Source organism: Equus asinus, chromosome 9 (genome assembly GCF_041296235.1).
Source record: "Equus asinus isolate D_3611 breed Donkey chromosome 9, EquAss-T2T_v2, whole genome shotgun sequence".
Classification (NCBI taxonomy): domain Eukaryota; kingdom Metazoa; phylum Chordata; class Mammalia; order Perissodactyla; family Equidae; genus Equus; species Equus asinus.
This window is the reverse complement of record NC_091798.1, coordinates 30,455,575-30,480,342: the sequence shown is the minus strand read 5'-3', so window position 1 is coordinate 30,480,342 and position 24,768 is coordinate 30,455,575. Positions and strand designations below refer to the sequence as shown.

Genomic DNA, 24,768 nt, shown 5'->3' with positions numbered 1-24,768 from the left:
TGAATTCCCAGAGTTTGAATTAAGACTAAATAACACCTATTATACACACATACACACACACACACAAACAAACGGGCCCTTATTTTGGTAGGGATAGTGTAGGCTGGGTGGAATCAGGCCTCCTAGCAGAAATTGATATACCATTTCAGACAGGCTACAAGGTCGTGTGGGAAGAGCACTGGACTAAAACTCAATTCAGGGTGTGACTCTGCTGCTTACTTATCCTGTGTGGCCTTGGCTAAGGTCATTCAGTTATTCTACAAGTTCTATAGGCCATCTGAGTGCCAGGTCTCTTTACCCGGCATCAACTCCACATCCTCCCACAAATAATTTCAGCTTCTCTAATGTGTTTGTGCCTCATCTTTAAAAGGAAGCAATTGTATGAAAACAGAGGTCACAAACTCAAATGCCTGGAGAAGCCTGATAGAAACATAAATGAGAGCAGAGGGCCAGGGGTACACAAGAGGGAGTGGTGGGGACTGTGGCAAACTAGAGAGCTCAGGCCACATTCTAAGGAGGCAGCTGCTACTCAACTCCAGTCAAGTTTACCCTGCAGGATTGTGGGTCCAGTTTTGACTGATCTTTCACTTTTTCAGAAGATAATCTAGATATTTATGGGAAATATCTTGATTTTTAAGTAGTAAGACACTAATTCAAATTTTTTACAAAGTAAAAACAACTAAGAAAAATTTAAAAACCTATGCAGCCAAACAAATTGATCTACTAGCTGGAATTGACCTTCTGACTACCAATTTGTGCATTCTAGATTAGACATTAAGGTTATTTCCAGCTCTAATTGTCTACAATTCTAGACTCCTGCTGGGTGAATCCTTGAGCAGTTTGCTTGATCTTCCTGGGGAATGAGAATATTGATTCCTCCTCAGTCAACCCCACCAGGTTACTATGAAACTCCAGCAAGATATTAAAAACAGCTTGCAAATTACAGGGCTTGGCAATTGTGAGGAATTATCATAACTTCAAGGGAGACAACCCACGCAGAGAAGATAAATATCTAGGTGATGTGCTCGCTTTGGCAGCACGTACACTAAAATTGGAATGATAGGAGAAGATTAGCATGGCCCCTGTGCAAGGATGACATGTGAATTCATGAAGCATCTCACATTTTTTGAACATGATGTGGTCTATATAGAAGTCAAAATACCATGATGTACATCTGAAATGTATATAATGTTATAAACCAATATTACCTCAATTTAAAAGAATACCTAGCTAATAAAGAAACTTCAGTGGGGTCACAGTGGCTTACATTTGCCTTTTATTAAACGTTTGATCATACTGAAAAGACCAGAGAGAGACCTACCCTTCCATCTGGAGTCCTGGGACCAGAGTAGGGTGGAGCCTCACCCATCAGGACTGGCCACACATCAAAAAACTCCTGGAAATGAGAGAAACATTCATTACATGTTTTGGAAATAGATCAAGAAAAGGAGATTAAGAAAAGAAGATCCACCTGTATGAGTCATCTGTCACTGAAATTGGGAAGGTGGGAAGAGCTCACAGAAAGCTGAGCTTGGAAGGGCTGCCAGATTCACTGAAGTTAGAGGATGTCAGTCATGTCTGTGCTTTGAGATCCTGATGAACCAGGCCTGTCTAATCATTAGCCAAAAAATGGGAGCTCAGTTGGAGCACTCTCATTCTCTATGTGCTGTGGGCCATGAGAGGGAAGAGGGGTTCTTTATGACTAAGAAATTTACCTTAAGGACACGCTAAGCATATCTTAGAGGGTTTAGCTAAACAATTTAGAGTAGTGAAAAATTAGAAGCAACCTAAGTGTCCAACAAGAGGGAATGTATTAAATCAATTATGGTACATCTAGTAACAATGATGTTCAAGAGTGTGTATGTATTGATTAAAAGGATGTCCATGATACCCTGATGAATGAAAGATGTGAAGGGACAAAAAAATATAGATCACATGACCTCCATGTTTAACTACACATAGAAAATGCTCTCAAAGAATTTCCAACAAAGCATTAACAATAGGCTTTCTCTGGAGGATTGGCATGAGACTATAATTTATTTAGCAATTTTCCATAACAACATTGTTTGCTTTTGTAATCAGGAAAAAAAAAATGTTTCCCAATTAAGAAAGAAAGAAAAAACAATGGTGCCAGTTATGGACAGATAGACTCGTATCTGGGATTCAACAAGAAAGGATGACACCTAAGACAACTGGCAAAGACTAGGGAAGACAGAAGAGAGAAAAGGGCCAGCAGAAGTGTGCCACAGTCACATAACCTCAGGAGAAGGAACCAACTGGGACGCCACCCAGGCTGTTCCCTGCTGCTCCTCCACTGGTTTTCCTACTGCACACAGAGCTGCACAGCTCGGGTGGAGTCAAAGCTGGGCCTGGCAGAGGAGGCTTCTGTCCTCCAGTGTCCCCTCTGTTCCTTCATCTGTTGCTATTTAGGGACGGTGATCCATCAGTGCTGGGTTATTATGGATAGGCCTCCTTGCTTCTTGGCCTCTTTCTGGTTTGAGAATGTTTGTCGTGGTGGTTTGCCTGTACTATTATCATCCAGAGGACAAGCAGGAAGGAATCCACGTGAGATTCAGAGTCCATGTCTATGCTCTTCTGCCCAGTTGAATCTTTTTCTTGATGACTGACAACAGGATGAAATTCACTTCTGGGTGAAAATGTGACCTGGGGGCCCACCTGAACCCCACAACATGCCTGCTGTTAGATACGCAGAGACAGATACGGCTCAGTTCATGCCCTGGAGGGACTTCCTGTCTCACGGAGGAGACAATCAAGTACCTGAGTAACTAGAGTGAGGTAGACAGGGTAAGAACCCGAACAGTAATGGCAGGAGAACACAAATGTTAGAGGAGCCCAGAAGGACGAGGACATCGAGCTGACACTGTCCATGTCAAACACTAAGTGGCTCTGAAAATCGTCCCAAGGAGAAGCAGCAGTTGTCAACAAGGGGTTGAGCAGAAAGTGGGGCATGTTTATGCCTGCCTTCCTCTCTCTCAATCTCTCTTTCTTTTATTTCTAAACAGCTTTATTGAGATGTAATTCACATACAATTCATCCAGTTAAAGTGTAAGCTTGGTGGTTTTTATTGACTTCCTTCACAAGGTCAACAGCTCAGGTAAGAGCTTAGCTACCTGGGGGCAGCTCCTTAGAGTGACTGTAGGCAGCCCAGCCCACTATTAATTGCTGGATTGCTCCACTTTTGAAGATGACTAAGTTCAAATATTTTTTTCAAATGTGACTTTGCCTTTTGAGAGGGAGTTCAAAAGAAATAGAGGGCAGAACACTGTAGCACAGAGCAGCCTGTGCCTGGGGTCAGATCCTTTGAGGTTCAAACTGGGCACCTTAAAATGGAGTCTTTTGAATTCAACTACTCAAAAATTCTTCTTCTTTTTTTTTTGCTGAGGAAGATATGCCCTGAGCTATCATCTCTTTTTGCTTGAGGCAGATTGTCCCTCAGCTAACACCTGTGCCAATCTACCTCTATTTTGTATGTGGGTTGCTGTCACAGCATGGCCACCAATGAGTGGTGTAGGTCTGTGCCCAGGAACTGAACCCGGGCTATTGAAGCAGAGTGTGCCATACTTAACCAACAGGCCATGGGGCCAGCCCCTAGAAATTCTTTTGATTAAAAGAGAATCATTCATTTGTATGAATTCATTCATTTGCTACTTCCTGAAGGAGAATCAAAGGGCTTATTGTTGGACTTAGCAGTATGTGCAAAATATTTGGTTCAAGAGTATGTGAAAATCAAATGATGGCTGCACTAGAATCACAGGTTCCCTAAAATCAGTACATTGCCCAACTACACCAGAATCACTTAGGGAGCTATTTAAAGGCAAAAATCAGAATAATAGGCCTATGTGAATATGGAAATCTGGTATATGATAAAATGGCATATCAAAAAGTGGCATTTCAAAACAGTGGAGAAAGGGTAGACTTTCTTTAAAAGAGGAAATATGGGGAGGGGGGCAAAATTTACCCCTACCTCACACCATACACATACATAATTTCAAGATGAATGAAAAATTAAAATGCATTAATCAAAAAATGTAAAAATACCAAAAGAGAACACATCAGATTATTTCAGATTCTATTTATAATATTGAGGATGGGGAAGTCTTTCTTAAACAAAATCCAAAACTCAGAATCCATAAAAGAAAATTTAAATCTTACACGTGTTGAAAGATGCCATAAACCAAGTTAAAATATAATCCATAGAAAAGGGAAATATGGCTGCAGCCTATGTGACAGATATATAATCTTTATCATATTTAAATCGCTCCTATATTTTAACAAGAAATAGACAAACAATTCAGTATTAAAGATGGCGAATCATATGTCTGGGCCATACATGGAAGAAGACAAATTAAATCACAGCCATATAAAATATATTCACTCTCACTGGTAATCAATGAAAAAACAATTAGAAGAAAAAACAATAACACTTTTTTCCCAATCAGATAGGAAAAATAAAAAGATTTATGAAATCCAGAACTGGCAAGAGTTTAGGAAAATGGAACTCTCAAGCAGTGTGAGTGAGAGTGTAAAAGGCCTTTAGAAAGAAAATTTGAGGAAAGCAAAATAAAAACTTTGTCTTAGTAATTCCACTTCCACAGCTCTGTGCTGTAGATATTCTCTGTCAAGCGTGCAGGGGTTTCATTCTAAGGTCGTTCATTGCAGCATTGTCTTTAATTACAAGAATATTTATAAATTATTTAAACGCTCAGCAATAGGGGAAAGGATAAATTAGTCATAGTATATCCATACTATTCAAAAGAAAGAGGTAAATCTGTGTGGGCTAAAGAACAAAGAGGGTTTCTACTTCTGCTGGTGGTGGCTGGTTTGTTTTGGACCAATCCTCTGTCTGAGAGTAATTATAAAATCTGGACTGTGTGTATGTGTGTGTGTATATGTGTATAAACATTTATCTGAAGGCATCACAGAGCTAGCAAGGGAACAAGGACTGCTGGGCCAGGATCCTACAGAGAAGGGAAGCCCAGAGACGTGAGCCTGACATCTGATTCAGCTTTTCCTCTTGACGCCCTTGCTGAAACCAAAGATGCTGTGGGGCAGCTAGGAAGCTGAGCAAAGCTTTCAGCTGACTTCCTGGGCTAGGAGGACAAAATTGGAACTCAGAGCCTGCCACGGAGGAGGGACGCTTGAAAACACCCCAGGCTTTCCGTGGAGTCTTCCCAAAGGTTTATCCCTTAGGAGTAAAAGTGAACCAGAAATAGACCAGCCCTCACAAAGACTGAAGACCAGCTTCAAATCAGCTCAAGCCCCGATTAGAATCAGGTGCTCTGCCTTTCCCTCAACTGCTTGCCAGAAATAAATCCCCGTTCGAGGAATACAACATCTCCCAGAGTTTCAAGTTATAGCTCTGTAATTTTTATACACGCCTTTAGTGTTCAAACAAAAATAACCGGGCATGTAAAAGATAAGAATTAACTGAAAAATTGAGAGGGAAAATAGATCATAGAAACAGGGCCATAGAAGATATCTACAGATATTACAGCTCTCAGACCTAGACTCTAAGATAACTGTTTATGTCCAAGAAATCAAATACAGCATAGAGAATTTTAGAAGAGAACTGGAAAGTACAAAAAAGAATGAAATGGAAATTCTAAAATTGACAAATATCTGAAATTAAGAACTCCATAGATAGTGTTAATAGCCAATTAGACACAACTGAAGGGTCAGTGATTAATAGAACATAGATCTATAGAAATATTCAATCTGGAAAACAAAAATACAAAAGGATGGAAAATGCAGAAAGGAGTGTAAAAGAGATAAAACATTGTGAAAAGTCTAACATATAATAATAAACTTAGAGGTCTTTTCACTACTAGATATCAAGATATTTTATAAAGGTACTGTAATTACAGAAGAATAGATAAATACAAGACAAAATAGAGAGTCCAGAAACAGACCCAGTATCCATGGACACTCGATTGATAGAGGTATGATAGGGAAGGATGGTTTTTTCAATAGAACAGGGGGGAAAGAAGGGTCTTTTCAATAAATGGTGCTGGATCAGTTGGATATCCATATGGAAAAAAATTAAAAGTGACCCTAGCTCACACTATACACTTAAAACATCCCAGGTAGATTGCAGAGCTATATGCGAAAGTGAAAAAACAAAACTTTTAAAAGTTAACATAGGTGAATATCTTTATCACCTTGGGGACAGGAAAGATTTCTTAAATAGGGCACAAAAATCAATAGCCACAAAGGAAAACACTGATCAGTTGGACTACAGTGTAATTCAGAACTTACATTCATCAAAACATACCATTAAGGGAATGAAAACACAGAGTGAGAGAAGATATTTGCAATGTGCGTATTCAACAGAGAACCCATATCCGGTATTTGTAAAGAACTTCTACAAATCAGTAAGATAAAAAAGACAATAGAGTTTTTTTTTAAATGGGGAAAAGACTTGACCAGGTACTTCATAAAAGAAGATATCCAAATGGACAATAAACGTATGAAAAAGTGTCCAACCTCATCAGTCATTAGGGGAATACATATTAATACCCAAAAAGACAACATTACACACCCACCAGAACGGTTAAGATTAATAAGACTGTCAATACCAAGCATTGCAAGGAAAACCTCATACATTGCTGGTGGGAGTGTAAAATGATAGAATCATTTTGAAAATTAGATGGACGATATCTATTAAAACTATTGCCCGGAAATTCTCCTCCTAGGTAAATACCTAACAGAAATGGGTACAACTGTGTACCCAAAGATAGATATTAGAGTGTTCATAATAGTGATATTTACAATAGCCTAAACCTGGAAACTCAAATGTCCATCAACTGTAGAATGATTAAATAGTTAGTGGATTATTCATATAATGGAACATCCTGCAAGAATGAAAATGAACGAACTAATGCTATATGGAGCAATAAAGATGGCTTTTACAACCAAAATGGTGAGCAAAAGAAGCCAGACATAAAAGAGTATGTATTCATATGATTCCATTTATTTGAGCTTCAAAACTAGGCAAAACTAACATGGTGTTAAAGGTCCTATAGTGGTTACCTTCAGGAAGAAGGAGTGGGAGTTACTGGAAAGGGCTAAGAAAGGGCTTTCTGAGGGCCTGTTAATGTTCTATTTATTAATCTTGGTGCTGGTTACATGGGGCTGTTCACCCTGTGATCATTCATTGAACTATTCACTTGTAATTAATGCTCTTTTCTGTGTACGTTGTGTTCTGATATAAAGAATCCACGTGTACTGACATGCAAAAAAGGCAGGCCATCAGGAAACATAGCCCAGCAATTTTTAAACAGTTTCTCTGAAGATTCTGACTCACTGTCACGTTTGGGAGCCTCTCCCCTAGATCTAAGGTCTTTTCCAACCCCATATTCTGCAGTTCATTTATTCACTCAGCCGAATATTTGGAGGGTCTCCATTAGTCTGTGCACCACACTCAGCAGAACAAGGCATGCACAATGAAACTGACGGGAATCCTGTGCCTTGGGTCTTTGAGAAAGGAAATCACTAATCTAGATAACTCTGGAACTCTGTTCCAAGGCAGAAAATGATCACCCCAGGAAGCAGGGACAGATAGAGAAAGAATAATGGGAGAGTTGGTTTGGGAAAATCTAGCTGAAAAATATTGCTGGGGGCCCTATTGGGCTCAGCCTCCTTAGCCAATGCACCTGGGGCAGACCCGGCCCCTGAGCATCTGAGGGACTAGTTCTCAGCATCCGCCTCCACTTCAATCGCCCAGGTGAGCCCTGGGCTTGACAGACCATGGGAAAAGTTTACTCCCACCTTTGAGTGCCTTTTCTGAGAATTCCTAAAGTTGGCAACTTTCTTCTTTCTGGATTTTCACATAGAAACTTCTTTATCACTCACCTTCACTACCTCTTCAAGCCTTTTTCTCCTGTATGCTTTCTCTTCCAACTGACTAGGGAAGATACAGGTTGTTTCACTCACCTGTGCCCTAAATTGACTTTTCCCCTTTGAAGCCTGGTACTCCTCTCTTCAGTGTAAGGACCTGTAAACACTTTCCACAATCATCCACAGCCTCCCAGCCTCTCCCTCGTCCCCATGCAACCTAATGGATGACATGCATCTGGGCTCCCTCGGTGACTATTTTGGAAATGTCCACTCCTAAGGCTTTCTCACCTTCTGCTTGGTCATGTCTAAGAGCCCCACAGAGTATCTGTCACAGTTGAGGAAAGCTCGGACTGTGTACAGGGCTTTGTGGAACTGTCGCTCGATGTCTGTAAGCTCTTCAAAGACTTTGCTCCCAGACCACAGCAGTATCTGAAAAAAGACAAAAACACAGTCAAACTTTTTGAGGCACAAAGCAGCAGCTCACTTAGCTGGAAAAGAACAGCAACTCTGTAAAGTTCTCTAGAGTTTAGCTCATTTAACCATTACAATAACCCAGAGATAGAGACAGGACAGTTATCCCTATTTTATAGATGGAGAAATTGAGGTTCAGAGAGGTGAAGTAACTGGCCAGCTTCTGTTGGGTCTGACTCTTTCCATTTCTTTTATCTCATAAGTTGTTAATAAGAATAATAAACATTGATTGTGCGCAAGTGCTCTACATCCATTATTTCATTTACTATTGACAATAATCTTTTGAGGGTGGAATCTTAATTATCCCCATTTTTCAAGTGGGGAGGCTGGAGCTTGGAGAGGTTAAGTGATTTGTCCCGGGTCTTAGCGCTAGTAAATGGCTTAGAGGGGATTCAAATCCAAGCTGTCTGACATGAAAACTTGTGCATATAATCACTCTGGCATGCAGCTTTACAAACATCCACTACCTCATTAACACCAGGGATGGTGGGCAGAGACGGTATGATGGTTCCCAGGCTCTTTACCATCCACCTTCCCAGCCTGACCACATCAATGTTTCAGTAAAAGGACGTGTCCAGCCCATTCCCTTGAGCCAAGCCCCTACCTGGCCACGCCGAGTCTCACAGTTGTGCAGGTAACTCAGGTGGAACACCTTCATGATTAGATGTGCAAAATTGAGATACTTGAGAAGAATCTGAAAATCAAACAGCATGAGGGGAAAGAGATGAAAAGGAGGAACCCTTCCTCTGGCCACTTCTACCAGCATCAAATATCTGAATATTTTACATGCTTTGTCAGAGGTAATTTGAGCAGGTGGATCATGGAACGCTGACTCATAAATGTTGAATGCATTTAAGAGTGTAAAACTCACAGAATGGAGAATGTCAGTGTTGATAGGGGTGTGAATGAAAAATTGCTGTTATTTACTGAGTTTGCAGCCCCTGTGGTAAGTTATTTATGTATGTCATCTTATCTGATCATCACAAGTACCTCAAGAGATGGATACTATAAAATCATCCCCATTTTACAGATAGGAAAAGTAAGGTTCAGAGAAATTAAGTAACTTGTTCAAGTCAAACAGCTAGATATTAGCAGAGCCAGAACAACTATCCCTACATTCCTCTCTCCACATCCCAATGTCTTAACCATTATCCTGTTCTGCTTTCCTCAGAGAGCATCAGACTAACCCCCATGTCTTACAGATGGGGAAACCCAGCCCAGGCCAAACAGCAAGGTTCAGGGGACTTCATGAGCTGGAAGAACGTGCCAGCATGGCCACACTAGCCATTTCTAAATTATTCTTACCTCTTCATCTTTCTGGGTGAAGTGGGGCCCATCCACTTTATTCACAGCCATGATTATGGCCACCACATCCTTCCCATTCATTATGGGGGAAGCCAAGATGTTCTTAGTCTGGTAGTCTGTGAGGGTGTCCACGAAGTCACAGAAATGCTCATCCTGAAGGAAGCAGAGACAAGCATGGGTGGGCAGATGAAGAGCAAAGACAATAGAACAACCCACAGCCCAGGGGTCCATGGTAGCGGGTGGGATGAGGGGTTCACTATTCTCTTGTTGACGAGACACTGAAGATACTTCCGTCTACTCCTCTTCAGTGAGGGCAAGGCAATCGGAGATGATTTCTGCCCTGGAAGCCTCCACAATCCAGTAGAAGAAAGTCTGAGATACAACCTGCTAAGGGTTGGGGAAGAGAGGTGAGCAAAGCACAGTGGGGGCCCAAGGTGGAGGGGGATTGACTCTCCGTGGGTAGGGAGGTTCAGAGAGAGCTCTCTTGAGATGTTGACAATTGTGTCCAAAATAGAAGCTTGAGTGAGGAAAAGACCTTAGTGAGTATAATAATCACAGTTGCCAGCAGGTATTGTGTGTGTCACTTTACCTGCATCAACTCACTTTAATCCTCTTAATAACCTATAAGATGGGGACCGTCAGTAGCCCATCTTACAGGAGGGAAAACTGAAGTTCAAGAAGGTTAACCCTACTTGTTACCTGTGTGGGTGTGTGACTCCGGAACCTGCCCTCAGTTCTGCTGCCTTTCAGGGAAGTCTGGATAAGGCTAGCCCTGGGTCCAGGTCATCGAATAAAAGAATTTGCTACTTGCAGCTTTTTTAGCAATCCAGTTCTAGCACCACGCAGTCAGTCCAATGGCTATCCACATTCCACAGATCTTAATGGAAGCCCCACTATGCATCGGGCCTTACACTAAGCGCTGGGGATACAAGGAAGACTAAGATTCAGGTCAGCTCACAGATATTAATAGTAATACAGGATGTAGGGCACGGCTCAAAGCTGTGGGAGTACAGAGGAACACACCTCCCCACACCCCACCCCTAAAGCAGCCTGGGAGGCCAGGATAGGGAGATGTGGTCCATGTGGTCAGAAAGAGGAGACAGAGTCTGAATTGTTGCCTTAAATCCAAAAGAATCCACCTTTCTGTTTCCTGGTAGCAGTGTGAGTTTTCCCCATCATCAGTGTTGCTTGGGGCACAAACCAGCCTGGACACGCCCAGTTCACACTGACCGGAGAATGGGGATGTATTTCATAGGGCCAATTCACAGAGCTTTTCTTGAAGTGAGTGTGCAGAATCTTTCCTACGATTCAGAAATTCAGAGTGTGATGCTCTCCATCTATGGATTTCTTCCAGTTGAGGTGGGATCAAATAAACAGGCAACAGCACTGTTGTCAACAGAGCTGTCTCCAGCCAGGTGAAGGGTAAAGGCATTAAGGGAAGCCTGCAGTGCTCTGCTTGAATTAGCATTGGAGGATTAAGAGAAAGCTCTAAAGAGGCATTAGCCGTGAGGGGTTTTCCATGCCATTCTCTAAGGACACTGATGAATCCCCAAATTCAGGCCTGGGTGGGGCATGCTTGGATTCATTTCATGAAGTCAGTTCAGTCTTGCAATATTCACTTCTATGAAGAAGCAAAACGCTTGGGCCTCACTTGCATCTCAGGCTGATGATACTAAATCCAGCAGAACCCTCTTTCCTGCTGAGTTCTCAGCCCTGGAACCCTCTCACAGATAATACAGCTGTCAACTGACTGGCGTTCATGCAATCATTGTCCTTCTTATATTTTCAGCATATAAAGTGTTCTAAACAACTGTGTCATAGAACCTCAGACGAGCTCAGACTGTTTATTTTAAAGCCCAGGAATCAGATGCCCAGCTGGGGAAAACCTGAAGTCACTCATCCACTCAGTTAGCATTAACAGAGTCCCTTCTATATGTGTGCTGGGCACTGTCTAGACCCTCAGGTTATGGCAGTGAACAAGAGCAGCGACCTTCTTTCTCTGGTGAAGCTTCCATTCAGACAAAAAACAGGTAAACAACTAAGCATTCTCCCTCAGGCTCACGGGAACTGCTGTGAAGGAGATAAACTGATGACGCTATAGGAAGTGATGGAAGGGAGGGCCGGCCAAGCCACTTTAGTTGGTCGTAGTGGTTAGGGAGGCTTCTCTGAAGAGGTAAGCCTGAGAGCTGAGGGGTCCCAGGAGCCAGGCAAGTGGAGCGCATTCCACGCAGGGAGCACAGAGCAGGAAAAGGCCAGGAGCGGGCAGTGAGTTGGCTGGTCTCAGAAGGAGAGAAGACGGGTGTAGCTGAAGTACAGGGAGGGAGAAGGAGAGTGGAGGTTGGCAAGTCAGAGGTGGGCAGGGCCTATCTGGCAGGGCCCTGGAGGCCACTGTCAAGAGCTTAGACTTTATTCCCGTGCCATGCAACACCGCTTCTCATTCCAGATTCCCCACTTCCTCTTTCCACACATTCGCAGTGCCAAGCTCCGTGTCCCATGATGAGATCTACTATTTACTGAATAACAATGATGTACTAGGCCCAGAGCCAGACAACTTAAATATATTATCTCATTAACTCTCATATCCGCCCTGTTGGCACAAAACTCACCTTCCCTGTTTTATAGACGATTCCCTTTCTGGCTAGTAGTACGGCCACTCCATTCATTCATTGATTGACTGATTCATTGATACACTGATTGATTGATTGATTCATTCATTCATTCATATTTACTGAGCACTAGCTCTGAGAGTCACTGGATATGCCAAGACCGGTAGAAAAAATGAGGTTGCCCTCGTCGGGTTCTCACAGTATAGTGGGGGACACGTAAAACATGAACCCACAATTCAAGCCATAATATGAAGGTGTGGGGTACCCTGGGGCCTCAGGGAGGAAGGGACTTACTCACTGAGTGGCTTCAGGGGCCACTCAGTACATTATCAGTAGTCGAAAACTCTGAACCTCAGTTTCCCCTTTGGCAAAATCAGAGTGCCAGATCACGTCCTCCCTGAGGTTTCTTTCTGTCTAGCATGCGGGGCTCCAGGTCTCATAGGATGGGAAGGAGCAGGACAACAGAAGTGAGAGTCTCTGGAAATGATAGTCCTCTCAGTTTCTGGCTTCAGAAATGGGATTTGTGGTGTCTAGGAAAAACTCACTGTTTTCTTTTACTCTCACACTCCTGCCACACTCCTGACACCACTTTGACATCAGCTGTGTGTGGGTTTTTTCCAACATCAAATCTTCAACACCAGCAGGGGGTCCTACAATTCAATTCAGTTCTGACACTATCTATCTGGATTTAGCATCAGATCCCACCAGTTAAGGGCTCGGTCCCATAAGACTGCCTCCACTTCAGACACCATTAGCAAGTCCCAGGCTGTCACCTGCGCTTCTGACTGATCAACTATAAACTGGAGTTCTCATGACTCCCTGCTTGGGTGGTCAATAATATGCTAGAACAGCTCACAGAGCTCAGGGAAACATTTACGTTTACTGGTTTATTATATAGTAAAGGATACAGACAAACAGCCAAAAGAAGAGATACATAGGGCAAGGTCTGGGAGAGTCCGCATGGAGCTGAGGTGTTCCATCATCCTGGCATATGGAAGTGTTTTCCAACCTGGAAACTCTCTGAACCCCACACTTTTGGGAGTTTTAAGGAGGCTTCATTACATAGGCATAATTAATTATTAACTGCATTTCCAGCTCCTCTCGCCTTTCCGGAGAATGGGGGTGTGGCCCAAAGTTCCAAGTGTCTAATCATGGCTTGGTCTCTCTGGTGACTGGTGCCAACCCAGGAGGTGGCACCTCATTAGAAGAAAAGACCACTATCCCCCAATAAATTCCAAGGGCTTTAGGGGCTCTCTGTCGGATGCTCCTATCATTCAGGGAATTACAGAGGTCTTGGGAGCTCTGTGTCAGGATCCAGGATGGAGATCAAATATATATTTCTCATTGTAAAGCACAATATCAAAGGTGATTAGGGAAGGGCCATCATTTATTCATTCTCTCAACACACTGTGAGGAGTACCCACTCTTTCCCAGGCACTGGACTAGGTGTTGGGGACCAGTGGTGACTAAGACAGACAGGCCTTGTGGACTTTCCAAAGAGGAGAAAGAGTAAAGAATTAACACACAAACAAATATTGAATGGCAAGTAGGATTGCCAGATTTGGCCAATAAACACAGGATGCATAGTTAAATTTGAATTTCAGGTAAGTAAATACTTTTTGAGTAGAAGTATGTCCTAAATATTGCATGAGACATATTTCTACAAAAATGTTATTCTTTGTTTATCTAAAATTCAAATTTAACTGGGCATCCTATAATTTACCTGGCAGTCCTCATGGCAAGACTGGCAGAGACAATCCCAAGGATGAGTAGGAATTGTTAGGACATGGGGAGTTACTTCACAACCCTGGGGAACTTCTCCGTTCCTGGTTTCCCTTTTCAAAAATGCAGTGACTGTAATACTTTCCCAGTTTTTTTGAGGGCACTGAATGCTAAGAGTATCACTTGCTGGTGGTTCAGGGCCAACCCGGAGCCCAGTTCACACCATCTTCCTCCTCCTTCTCCATCCAACCCCCAGTCACTGTCCAGAGCCCCCAGGACAATAAGATTTCTCAAGGAGGAACAACAGGAGAAACAAACACAGGCAAATGACAAGTGCAACAGGAATTCCTGGCCTGGACTGACTTTGCCCCAGGCCCGAGTCGCCAGTCAGTGAGACTGCCCCAGCCCCGAAGCTTCAAGGGAAGCACAGGCATCACTTCTAGAGTGAACTTCGGGGTTGAAGAGGAAACAACAGGCTGTCCCTTATCACAGGGGCTCAGCAAACTCTTAGACCTCCATCTTTTACAATCAGAGGAACATCCTGAATCCCCTTAACACCAGGGCCCATGAAAGCTCTCGGCACTTCTGTTCTGTTTTTCTCAGCAGTACAATCTATACTGAAAGTTCCGGAACAGCAAGACTGGATTCTTCTCCACATTGCACACAGACCTGGTACAGCATCCTTCCCTTAGCATAGATCCTTAACAACAACAACAAAATAGTAATAATAATAACAAGGAGCAGGAGCCACCAATATGAGCCACTACAATGTGCCAAGAACCTTGCTAGATGAGAAATCATTCTCCCGTTTAATCCTCCAACAACGCTTCGAGGTCAATATTCTCATCCCATTTTATAAATCAGGAAGTGAGCCCAAACAGGCTAAACAATTTGCCAAAGTCATATTCTTAGAAAGTGCTGAGTCATGATGCACACCCAGATCTGACCTCAAAGCTGAACGTCTTCCTTCCCTGCTGTACGATTTGAAATGACCTGTGATAAACGGCACCCAGATCAATGCCCTTATTTTACGCATGAGGAGGAGGTATAGACTAGCAGGGCTGTGAAGAGGGTGGGCACAAGGCCAGAGTGCCTGGGTTCGAATCCCCACTCTGCCGCCTTCTATTGGTTTGACTCTGAGCAAGTTACTTAACCTTTCTGGGTTTCAGTTTCATTCTCTGTAAAACGGAAATCATCAGAGTGATGTCATAAGACTGGAACAATCCATGTTGGCTACAATTAAAGTCTAGAGAGAGTTGAAGGGAGAGCAGACTACAATCCAGTTGGAAGAGTCCTCAGGAAAGACCCCTGGATGGAGAACCGTTACTCCCATCCTTGGATGTCCAAGGGGAGATGAGGGAGAGATGAACCCCATGGGAGATCCGGCCCGGTGTGTTTCATTTCCCACAGAGGCCCAAGTCTGAGCTTCTTATCTTGCCAAAGAACCCAAGTCAAAAAGATGACCTGTTTGAATTCCTGCGTTTGGGGGTGTGAAGTCCTGGCTCTGCCCTAACCCCCTTGGTAACTTTGGCCAAGCCCTTTCTCAAGGTCTCCTGGCTCCAGCCTCCTCATCCATTAAACGAGGCAGTTGGATGAGATGATCTCTGAAGCCCCCTCCCTCTCCTCCTTTTAACCTTATTACCCTCAGTCTGAAATAAGGCCAGAGGTAAGGTGAGCACAAAGTCACAAGATGTCCAGGCTGGATCTTGGAAATGACTGAACGCAGGTTGCTGGTTTGGCCAGTGCAGCAATACAGAGACCACCACGGGCCCTGCCATTATGGGGCAAATGCTCTTCTGGGTGGGACAGGTGTTAAAGGAATTATTGCATAATTACTTGATTGTGAGTCTTTTATGCCAAATGTTAACTGAGCGTCTGCTTTGTACCAGACATCTGCTGGGTCCTGAGTCCTTGAATATAGTGGAGAATAAAGGCAGGCGTGGTCCCTGGAATCCAGGTTTATTGTGATAAACGGTTTTAGGAAGGAGAGTGTAACAGAGAGACCTGGGAAGCCCTTTCTGAGGAAGTGACCTTTAAGCTGAGATCTGAAGCGTGAGTAAGATTGGCCTAGAAAGAGGGCTATGGGGAGAATTGCATTATAGCTTTTCAAAGCTAGTGTCCGGAGAGAGGAAGCGATTTGCTTCAGATGATCAAACAGGTCTTTGTCAGAGCTGCCAGTAGACTCCCCCAGAACCCGACACTCGGAAGACAGAGCCAAGTGCTTAACCAGTAGTCAGTGTTACCATTTCCAGGAAAGTGACAGACTGCCATCATGTCTCCTAATGTCAGGCATGAAGAAAAATACATTGCCTCTGTGATATTCCTTCCAGAAACGCCTAACTGAATCTAATTGTGAAGACATGTCAGACAAGCCCAAACAGAGAGATATTTCTGCAAAACCTTGAGCCTGTACCCTTCAAAACAGTCAGCATCATGGAAAACAAAGACAGACTGAGGAACCGTTTCAGATTTGAGGAGACTGAAGAGAGAGTGCTAGATGGGCGTGATTGAGACAATTGGCAAAAACTGAATATGGACTGTTTATTAGATAGGAGTGTTGTATCAAGGTGGTAACCTTGCAATCACCAAGGTGGCAAGGTGTCAACAACTAGTGAATTTGGATGAAAGATACATAGTTCTTTGTACTCTGTTTAAACTCTTCTGTTAAGTTTGAGTTTTATTCAAAATAAAAAGTTATAAATAAATAAGTAGATAAATAAAGAGAAGCGCCAAGTCATCACCAACCCAATCTTGGCAGCCAGGAGCTCCCCACCCCACTTGTGCCACCAGAACCCCATGGAATAATGCCTCCCTGCCCTCCCTCTCATGGGGAAGAGGGTACCTCTTCTGTGTTGGCAACGTTGACGATCTTTTTAGACTGTGCGACGTGGCCCACCACGCCCATGTCCAGGGGGAACACAATCTCCGAGTCGGGCATCACCAGGCAGTCTTCAAGGACAGCATCCTTGTGCACATTGAAGAGCCGGGTGGCCAGCTCGGCGATGCCATTTCGGGCCCTATACATGAACAGGCTCATGCGATCTGCCTGTAAGAGGAAGCACAGCTTCTTCATGACATTGAAGATGCATTTCTCAGCCTGCAGATTCTCCTGAAAGTCCCGCAGGAGGTCAAAGATGATTTCACTCTCCTCCACACTGCTCACGGCATGGTAGCTGCTGAAGTCCACGGCTGCCTCCTTGGCGCCCAGGAGGTCTGAGATGACCTTGGCCCGGTAGCGGAGGTTGTAGTACTGTTTGGCAAAGCCGACATTTGAGTCCAGGAACTTCTCCACCTCCTCTGCCTTCACCTCACCCATGGCTGGGGATTCCGCTGGCTACCTCTGTGGAGGGGCTGAGGCTGGCCTGCCGAGGGCAGTTTTGCCGTCTGTGACAAAACTGAGTCAGGACGTGCTCTGCTCCAGCCTGGACTTCTCTGGGTCTCGTCTGTAAATCTCACTGGTATGGCCGCCTAGGAGGGGGAGGGTGCTGGGGAGATTAAATCATTAATATTTCTGCAGAACAAGGATTATGAGGATCAGAGTGTTCCAGATGCTTCCTGGCCTCAGCTGGGAGAAGGTGAGAGTTCTCTTTTCACCTTGGTCCACTAAGAGCTGAGAAGAGATTTCTGCACAGAGCAGGAAGTGGGCTCAACTGAAACAAATGCACTGAAACAGAGGCTGCAAAGTCGCAGCACAAGGACAACCTGCTACCGTAGATGTATTTTCTCTGTGCTGTGTGGCATTGTCCCTCAACGTTTGACAGAGAAGCCTACATGTACTGTCACCAGATCTGTCTTGCTTCTCTTGGAGAATCAGAAGATCTCACAACTCTGTGTGCACCTTCCTCTGTGGCAGGAATGGCCTGAGCTGAGAGGGACTGCCCACCCATCTCCCAACCCCCTGGACCTTACCCCACCCTTCCCTCCTCCCTTCCCCAGGGCCTCCCCAATATGGGGCTTCCCTTTGCTTTCTCACCCCTCGGCCTGCCTCCCTCGTGTACGTCATGGGTTTGGCACCTATGGGCCCTGATTTCATAATCTCTGCATCAAAGTCTTTCCCAGCTTTCAATTTCAACAATTCTCTAATTTTCGAATTTGAAGGGCCCTCATAAAAACAGCACCTTTCTTAGTTTTCCTTTTATTACAAAATACATGTTCACTCAAGAAAATACAGAAAGAAGACAAAGTTACCCATCATCCTGCTACACAGAGGTGACCTCTACTTAACGGTCTAGTTTCTGTCTTTTCCAAAGAGGTGTCACTTTAAAATCTATTTCTCTTCAACCCCCCTGACCTTTCTCTTGGCACTTTAATGTGCTTTTTCTGGCTACAGTCTGTCCCTTCTTGGGCTGTCAGTCAGAAATGCACAAAATAGTCTAGATGCTATCAACTCCCATGAATCTTGAAATACCAGAATCCTCACTGAACTGCCCCTCCAGCACACTAGGCAACGAGAAGAACAGCTCCTTTCTGAATGAAACGTGCTTCACTTTCCGCCACTATATCTGCCAGAGCCTGGCATCTCGACACGGTAAACACTAAAAAATACAGGATTATAGGCTGTCCTTGGCACTTTGAACTTTGTAAATGAACTTTAATGGAAAATAGATTGCTTCCTTTATTGTAGGGCATAATAAATTCTTCCGTGCTGCGCCCATTCAGCTCTGTGCACACAGGTGACCTCCTCGTCTCACAGGCTTGCAGCAACCCAAACTTCTCCACACTCTCCCACCATGACTCACGTGAGCCCTCTCCCTCCCCTCTCAAACTCAAGGTCTCAGCTCATGCCAGCCATCCCTATCTGTCTTATTCCAAGTAGCCCCCAACCATCCCCTCCCTGCTTCCTGCCGGTCATCTCATCCCATTTATTCCTTCATTGCACATTTATTACTATTAGAAATTATCATGTTTGTTTTTTGTTTCCTTGCCTGTTATTTGTCTTCTCCTCTGTACTGTGAGTTCCGTGAGAGCAGGAACCTGTCAGGCCTGATTCCTAGGTCTTGCAACGCTGCGTGGCCCATCCTCCACACTCAGTACATTTTCTTGTTAGTTAAAGGTCTGCGATGGTTAATTTTATGTGCCAACTTGACTGGGCTAAGGGATGCCCAGATAGCTGGTAAAATATTATTTCTGGGTGTGTCTGTGAGAGTGTTCTCAGAAGAGACCAGCATTTGAATCAGCAGACTGAGTAAAGATCACCTTCTCCGATGTGGGTGGGCATCAGCCAATCCAGTGAGGGCCTGAATAGAACGGAAAGGTAGAAGGAGAGAGGCTTTGCCTTCTGCCTGAGCTGGGACATCCATCTTCTCCTGCCCTGGGACATTGGCACTCCTGGTTCTCAGACTCAGGCCAGCACTTACACTGTTGGCCCTCCAGGTTCTCAGGCCTTCAGACTCAGACTGAATTATACCAGCGGCTTTCCTGGTTCTCCAGCTCACAGGCGGGAGTCTGTGGGGCTCCTCGGCCTCCATAACCACATGAGCCAGTTCTCTGGAGAACCCTGACTAATACAAAGTCCTATACCCTGTTGATTAAAATTTAGAAAATACAGGAAGACACAAAGGAAAAATTAAAATCAAACATAATTCCAAATATTACCATTGCCAATAGGTTTTGTATATTTAAATCTCTTCCTAGAGAAAATATAGATATATATTCTCAACCTTGGCTCTACTGACATTTTGGGCCCAGTAATTGTTGTGTGAGGCTGTCCTGCACATTGTAGGATGTTTAGCAGCATCCCTGGTCCCTACCCACCAGATGCCAGTAGCATCCTACCTCAAGTTGTAACAACCAAAAATGTCTCCAGAAGTTTTCAAATGTCCACTGGGGGCAGAATCGCCCAGGTTGAGAACCACTGCGCTATAGTTAGACATGTAGGTTGTTTTTATTTTCTATTATTATAAATAATGCTGTAATGAACATCCTTATATTTCTCAGTAAAAATACCCGGAAGTGAAACCCCGGCCAAAAGAGCTTGCCTGAAGGTTTCGATAAATAATGCTAATTTTTCTCTCCAAGGCTGTACCAGAGCGGGTAAGAGTGCCTGTCCCACCCCTGCCCCACCGCTCAAAAATTGAGCAATTTTTCTTGAGGCTTGCATTAATAGCTCACCAGAACTTGGCCCCGATACTACTTAACTTTGTTTTTCTCAATTTCTCTACACATACTCTAAGCTCCACCCTAGTGTTTTTCATTCTTTCCGCCTTTTTCATCTTCTTTCTTGCCGTGCCCTCTGCCTGTTCCCTACCACCCGCTCCAAACGCCCTTTCCTCCGTGGACCCTTTGACACCCCAACTGGACTCTTTTCCTACTTGGAACCCCCAAACTATCAGTTTCCTTCCATTCCAAGGGGAGTTTCTACATTATTCATAGTGTGTATTATTTCTGCACATCTGAAGCTCCTTGAGGATAAGATAGGAGTAAAACTTTACCCATTTTTAAAAATCTCCCAAAGAGCCCAGTGCAGCTCCCTTCCCGTAGAATGCCCACCAGGCTTAGTTCTTGTTAGAACTATAAGCAACTGTTTGGCAAGAAATCTACTTTTACCTCATTTTTCAATACGCCAGAAAGAGGAAGCGAAGCCTGCTGAAAAACTTCAGTCCAATCGTTGGTTAGGTTCAGGTAAGCTGGTGTTTGCAGCAGGTCACCTCCTGACACGCCTGATAAACGGGTCTGATTTCAGATGTCATGGAAGGAAATCTAGATTCTTTCACTGGGAGCAGGGGCTGGTCTGTAGAGTTAGGAAAGACTGTTTTGTGTAATCCAGTATAGAAAAGCACATGAGCCTAAAAAGAAGAAAACAGGACTGTAGGCCCAACATCACCGCTGACTCATTCTGTGACCTTAGGAATGTTGGTCCTTTCAAGACTTCGTTTTCCCTATCAACAAAACAAGAGAGTCAGATAACGTTTCTCTAACATTCCTGGATCCGTGACTCCAAATGGGCTGGAGTGAGGGAGGACTGACCAGGGAGGGATGACCTCTCCATTCCTGACCACAAGCCTTGCTTAAGGAGTCTCCTGGAAGAAGAGCTGGAATTATTTATTTAAAAATGATCTCTACTCCAAGATCCACATTTCACAGATGAGGAAACTAAAAAGCTTTAAAAAGTTAGGTGGTTGAAATCATCGGTGATTAAAAAAATGTTTTTGAGATACGATTCACATAACATAAAATTCACCATTTTAAAGTGTGCAATTCAGTGAGTTTTAGTATATTCGTTATGTTGTAGGATCACTAATCTATTTTCTCATTCCCTGGTAACCCTTAATCTATTTCTCTCTCTGTGGATTTGCCTATTCTAGACATTTCATATAAATGGAAATATACAGTATGTAGCCTTTCATGTCTGACTACTTCCGTTTAGCATAATGTTTTCAAGGTCTGTACATGTGGCAGCAAGTATCAGAACTTCATTCCTTTTTAGGGCCAGGTAATATTCCATTGCATGGATATACCACATTTTGTGTATCCATTTATGAGTTAATGGGCGTTTGGGCTGTTTTTCCTTTCAGGCTATTATGAACATCCGTGTACAAGTCTTCATGTGGACACATGTTTTTCACTTCTCTTGGGTGTATGCCCAGGAGTGGAATTGCTGTGTCCACAAGTGATTTTAAGACTTGAGCTTGGGGCTAAAGAGGGGAGAACAAAGGAAAGATACAGGACCAGCAAGGAGCCAACTGGGTCAAGGAGAGGTATTTTTGTGGAAAAGTATTTTGTGAGGCGCCTTTTTGGAAAGAATAGGACTCTGAAATTCAGGACCTGCTTGGATGGGGATGGGCAGGTTGGCATCTTAGCGGCCACCACAGATCCCAGCGTCGGGTGAGAAGGTCTCCACAGGCTCCCCGCCATTCATTGCTCCTGCTGACAGGAATGGTGAGGGAACCGGATGTTCAACTGGAGGAAACTCTGAAAGGCTGTTGCAGGTGGAGACCGTGTCAGTTTGTTCAGGGAGGATCCAGAGAGCAGGACAAGCCAGCAGGACAGAGGCAGAGGTTATTATAAGATGGCAGTTCCCAGAGTGCTAAAAAGGTGGAGCTTGGGGGTCGGCCTGGTGGCATAGTAGTTAAGTTCACATGCTCTGCTTTGGTGGCCTGGGGTTCACAGGTTCAGATCCCGGGTGCGGACCTACCCACTGCTCGTCAGGCCATGCTGTGGCAGCGTCCCACATACAAAATAGAGGAAGATTGGCACCAATGTTAGCTCTGCGACAATCCTCCTCACCAAAAAAAAAGGAAAAAAGAGATGGCACTCAGGAGTTAGATCTGGGACTGAGTCTGGGCCTGTCATTTGCTATCCGTGTAGATTAATTTCTCCTAGGCCTCATTTTGGTTGTCTGTAAAATTAGAATTATTTTACATGGCTGTTGTCGAAATTAAATGAGATAATATATTTCACAAAGCTATGCACCCAGTGCAATTAAGTTGAACCATATGAAATTGCCCGTTTGACTATTTTTGTCCTACACAAATGGCAATTTTATACTGTCCAATTTAATAGTAGTTCTTCAATCATTGTTAGTTATCATAACTATCAAAGATTAACTGGATTACTTTAAAGGTAGTGAGTTCCCTATCACTGAAGGTATGTAAGCTGAGGACATGCCAAGAGGATTCAAAGATCGGCATTTAAATAGGAAGAGGAATCTGAGGCTAGTAAGTCAGTAAGGAAGCTGTTGCAATCTTCCCAGAGGAATGAGGAAGCGGCTGAGGATGGGGGTTGAGAGAATGGAGAGAAACGAGTGGGCACAGAAGCAAGAAGAGTGTGGAAGGCACACTGGCTGACTGGGAGAGGGAGGCACGAAAAACAGCAGTGCAGGCCCAGCGTAATTTGTGTGTGTCATTGGGCCCCTGTAGGAAACTCAGCCCTGAGTGTCACCCTTCAGGACATTTCACAGGCACTAATGAAATCCTTTCCCCTCCCGGCTTGTCAAACTCATGTCCTCCGAGAAGCCACAGAAGGGAAGACACTCTCCCTGGCCCCATCGGCCAGCTCTTAGAGCTGCCGGAACAGCCTGGTTGGTCTCCACCCTCATTTTATCTTTACCCTGGCTCTCTCCCATATTTCCTTTGTCATTACCCTTCATCTAGAGCTGCTGTCAGTTCCTAATTGTCCGGCCACCTGTTGACTTAGTGACTTTATTCAGCTACTTGGGTTTCCTGTTGGGTCTGTTTCTGGAGCTTGGCTAGTCTGTGAAGTTCTCTTTGTTTTACCTTGTCTGGCCACATGGCCAGTTGTGGAAGCAGTGCGGGATAGGTAGCGGAGAGACCGAAGAAAAGCCCTGGAGACAGTGAACGAGACATAGAGGTTTATTGGGACTTACTTACCCGGAGTGTCCAGTGGCATCCAGGGGGACAGAACTGCACATGCTACCGTGGGCAGGAAGGGGGCTGCTTCTATAGGCAGGGGGGCACAAAGGCTATGTTCTTGCCAAGGGGGCAGTCCCTGGCACGACCAAAGTTCCCAGGAACAGTAGCTCACCCAGAGGGGCCCTGTGTTCCTTCGTGATGTTCTTTGCACAAGATAGGTAAGATCCAGGCTGGCTAGGCCCTGGATCCTTACAAATCGCAGCAGGTGGGCGTCCTGCACAGAAAGGGGCCAAAGGACACATGGTTGCTCTCCAGCATGTAGGCTGGTGCCCCTACATACCATGAGGGTCTAGCCTGGGTCGATGGATGAGCCATGTAAAAGTTTGTCCTTATGTGCATTTTAACCATATGTGCACTTCTCTAAAGCTCAAATTCGAAGGGGATCTGTAACTCAAAAGCAGGAACTTTGGGTAATCCTGAAAAGTCAGGTAAAACTAGATCCTAAATATGTGCTTTGTGACCACAGTCAGGCCACAGGCAGGAAGGTACACTTGGGCTTTGGAACCAGAGTGAGCTGAGTTCGAATCCTCTTCCTGTAATTCACCAATTTTTACATTGGGGAAATTACTTAATCTCTGGTCTCAGTTTTCTCATTTATGAATTGTGGATCACAGTGATTTATAGAGCTATTGTGAGGATTAGAGGCAGGATATGTATAGAACTTGGTGAGTGGCCAGTTCTCAATACATGTAGCCATTAATAATGACAATGTAAGCTGACTAGGAGGCAGTGATATTTAGTAGAAAGCAGAAGTAACACAAATATATCTATTTTCATATTTTTCTAAACCAAAACTTTTACTGTTTTTCTCTTTATAAAGTAATATATCTTTGTGTTGTAGAAAATTAAGAAAATACAGGTAAACAAAAAGAACATAACAGTTACCAACCAGAGAAACATTTTTATATACATCTTTCTTCTCCAACCATATAAATATAATTTTTAAAACAAAACTACAGTTGTGCAGTATATATTTTGTTTGTTTAACAATATATGCAAACATTTTCTGTGCCATTAAATATTTTTTTATCATGTGATATTTAAAGGGCTCATAGACTTCCATTGGGTGGCTGTACCATAACTTGTTTAACATATTTCCAATTTGGTTATTTAGGCTGTTTCTTTTTTTTTTTTTTTAATTTTATTTTTTCTTTTTCTCCCCAAAGCCCCCCAGTACATAGTTGCATATTTTAGTTCTGGGTCCTTCTAGTTGTGGCATGTGGGACGCTGCCTCAGCGTGGCCTGAGGAGCAGTGCCATGTCTGCGCCCAGGATCCGAACCAGTGAAACCCTGGGCTGCCTAAGCAGAACGTGTGAACTTAACCACTTGGTCACGGGGCTGGCCCCGTCTTTCTCATTTTCTGGTGTTCTTTTTTTGGTCCTCTTCTTCCACTGAACGCTTGCTAACTAAATGCTGCTTTCCCCCCAGCTTCCTAT

The 24,768-nt window shown here is 44.0% G+C and overlaps 1 protein-coding gene and 1 non-coding gene across 4 annotated transcripts in view; one reads left to right on the top strand and one right to left on the bottom strand.

Annotated features, from left to right (window-relative positions):
• PDE6A (phosphodiesterase 6A) overlaps window positions 1–20,675 on the bottom strand; it is a 60,416-nt gene extending 39,741 nt beyond the window's left edge. For 2 of the 3 annotated variants that reach the window (XM_044777841.2, XM_070517201.1), the window contains exons 1-5: window positions 16,804–17,411; window positions 9,634–9,786; window positions 8,933–9,022; window positions 8,146–8,286; window positions 1,322–1,396 (exon numbers count right to left, since the gene is read on the bottom strand). In XM_044777841.2, the coding sequence (XP_044633776.2) occupies window positions 1,322–1,396; window positions 8,146–8,286; window positions 8,933–9,022; window positions 9,634–9,786; window positions 16,804–17,277 (933 nt within the window). In that variant the 5' untranslated portion in view covers window positions 17,278–17,411. Of the gene's footprint in view, window positions 1–1,321; window positions 1,397–8,145; window positions 8,287–8,932; window positions 9,023–9,633; window positions 9,787–16,803; window positions 17,447–18,886; window positions 19,199–20,507 lie in introns of those variants that run through there. The other variant, XM_014852612.3, reaches the window with a different exon arrangement.
• Window positions 1,022–1,127, top strand: LOC123289086 (U6 spliceosomal RNA). The gene has a single exon (XR_006532855.1). It is a non-coding gene; the product is annotated as a U6 spliceosomal RNA (small nuclear RNA).
• Window positions 20,676–24,768: the final 4,093 nt, after the last annotated feature.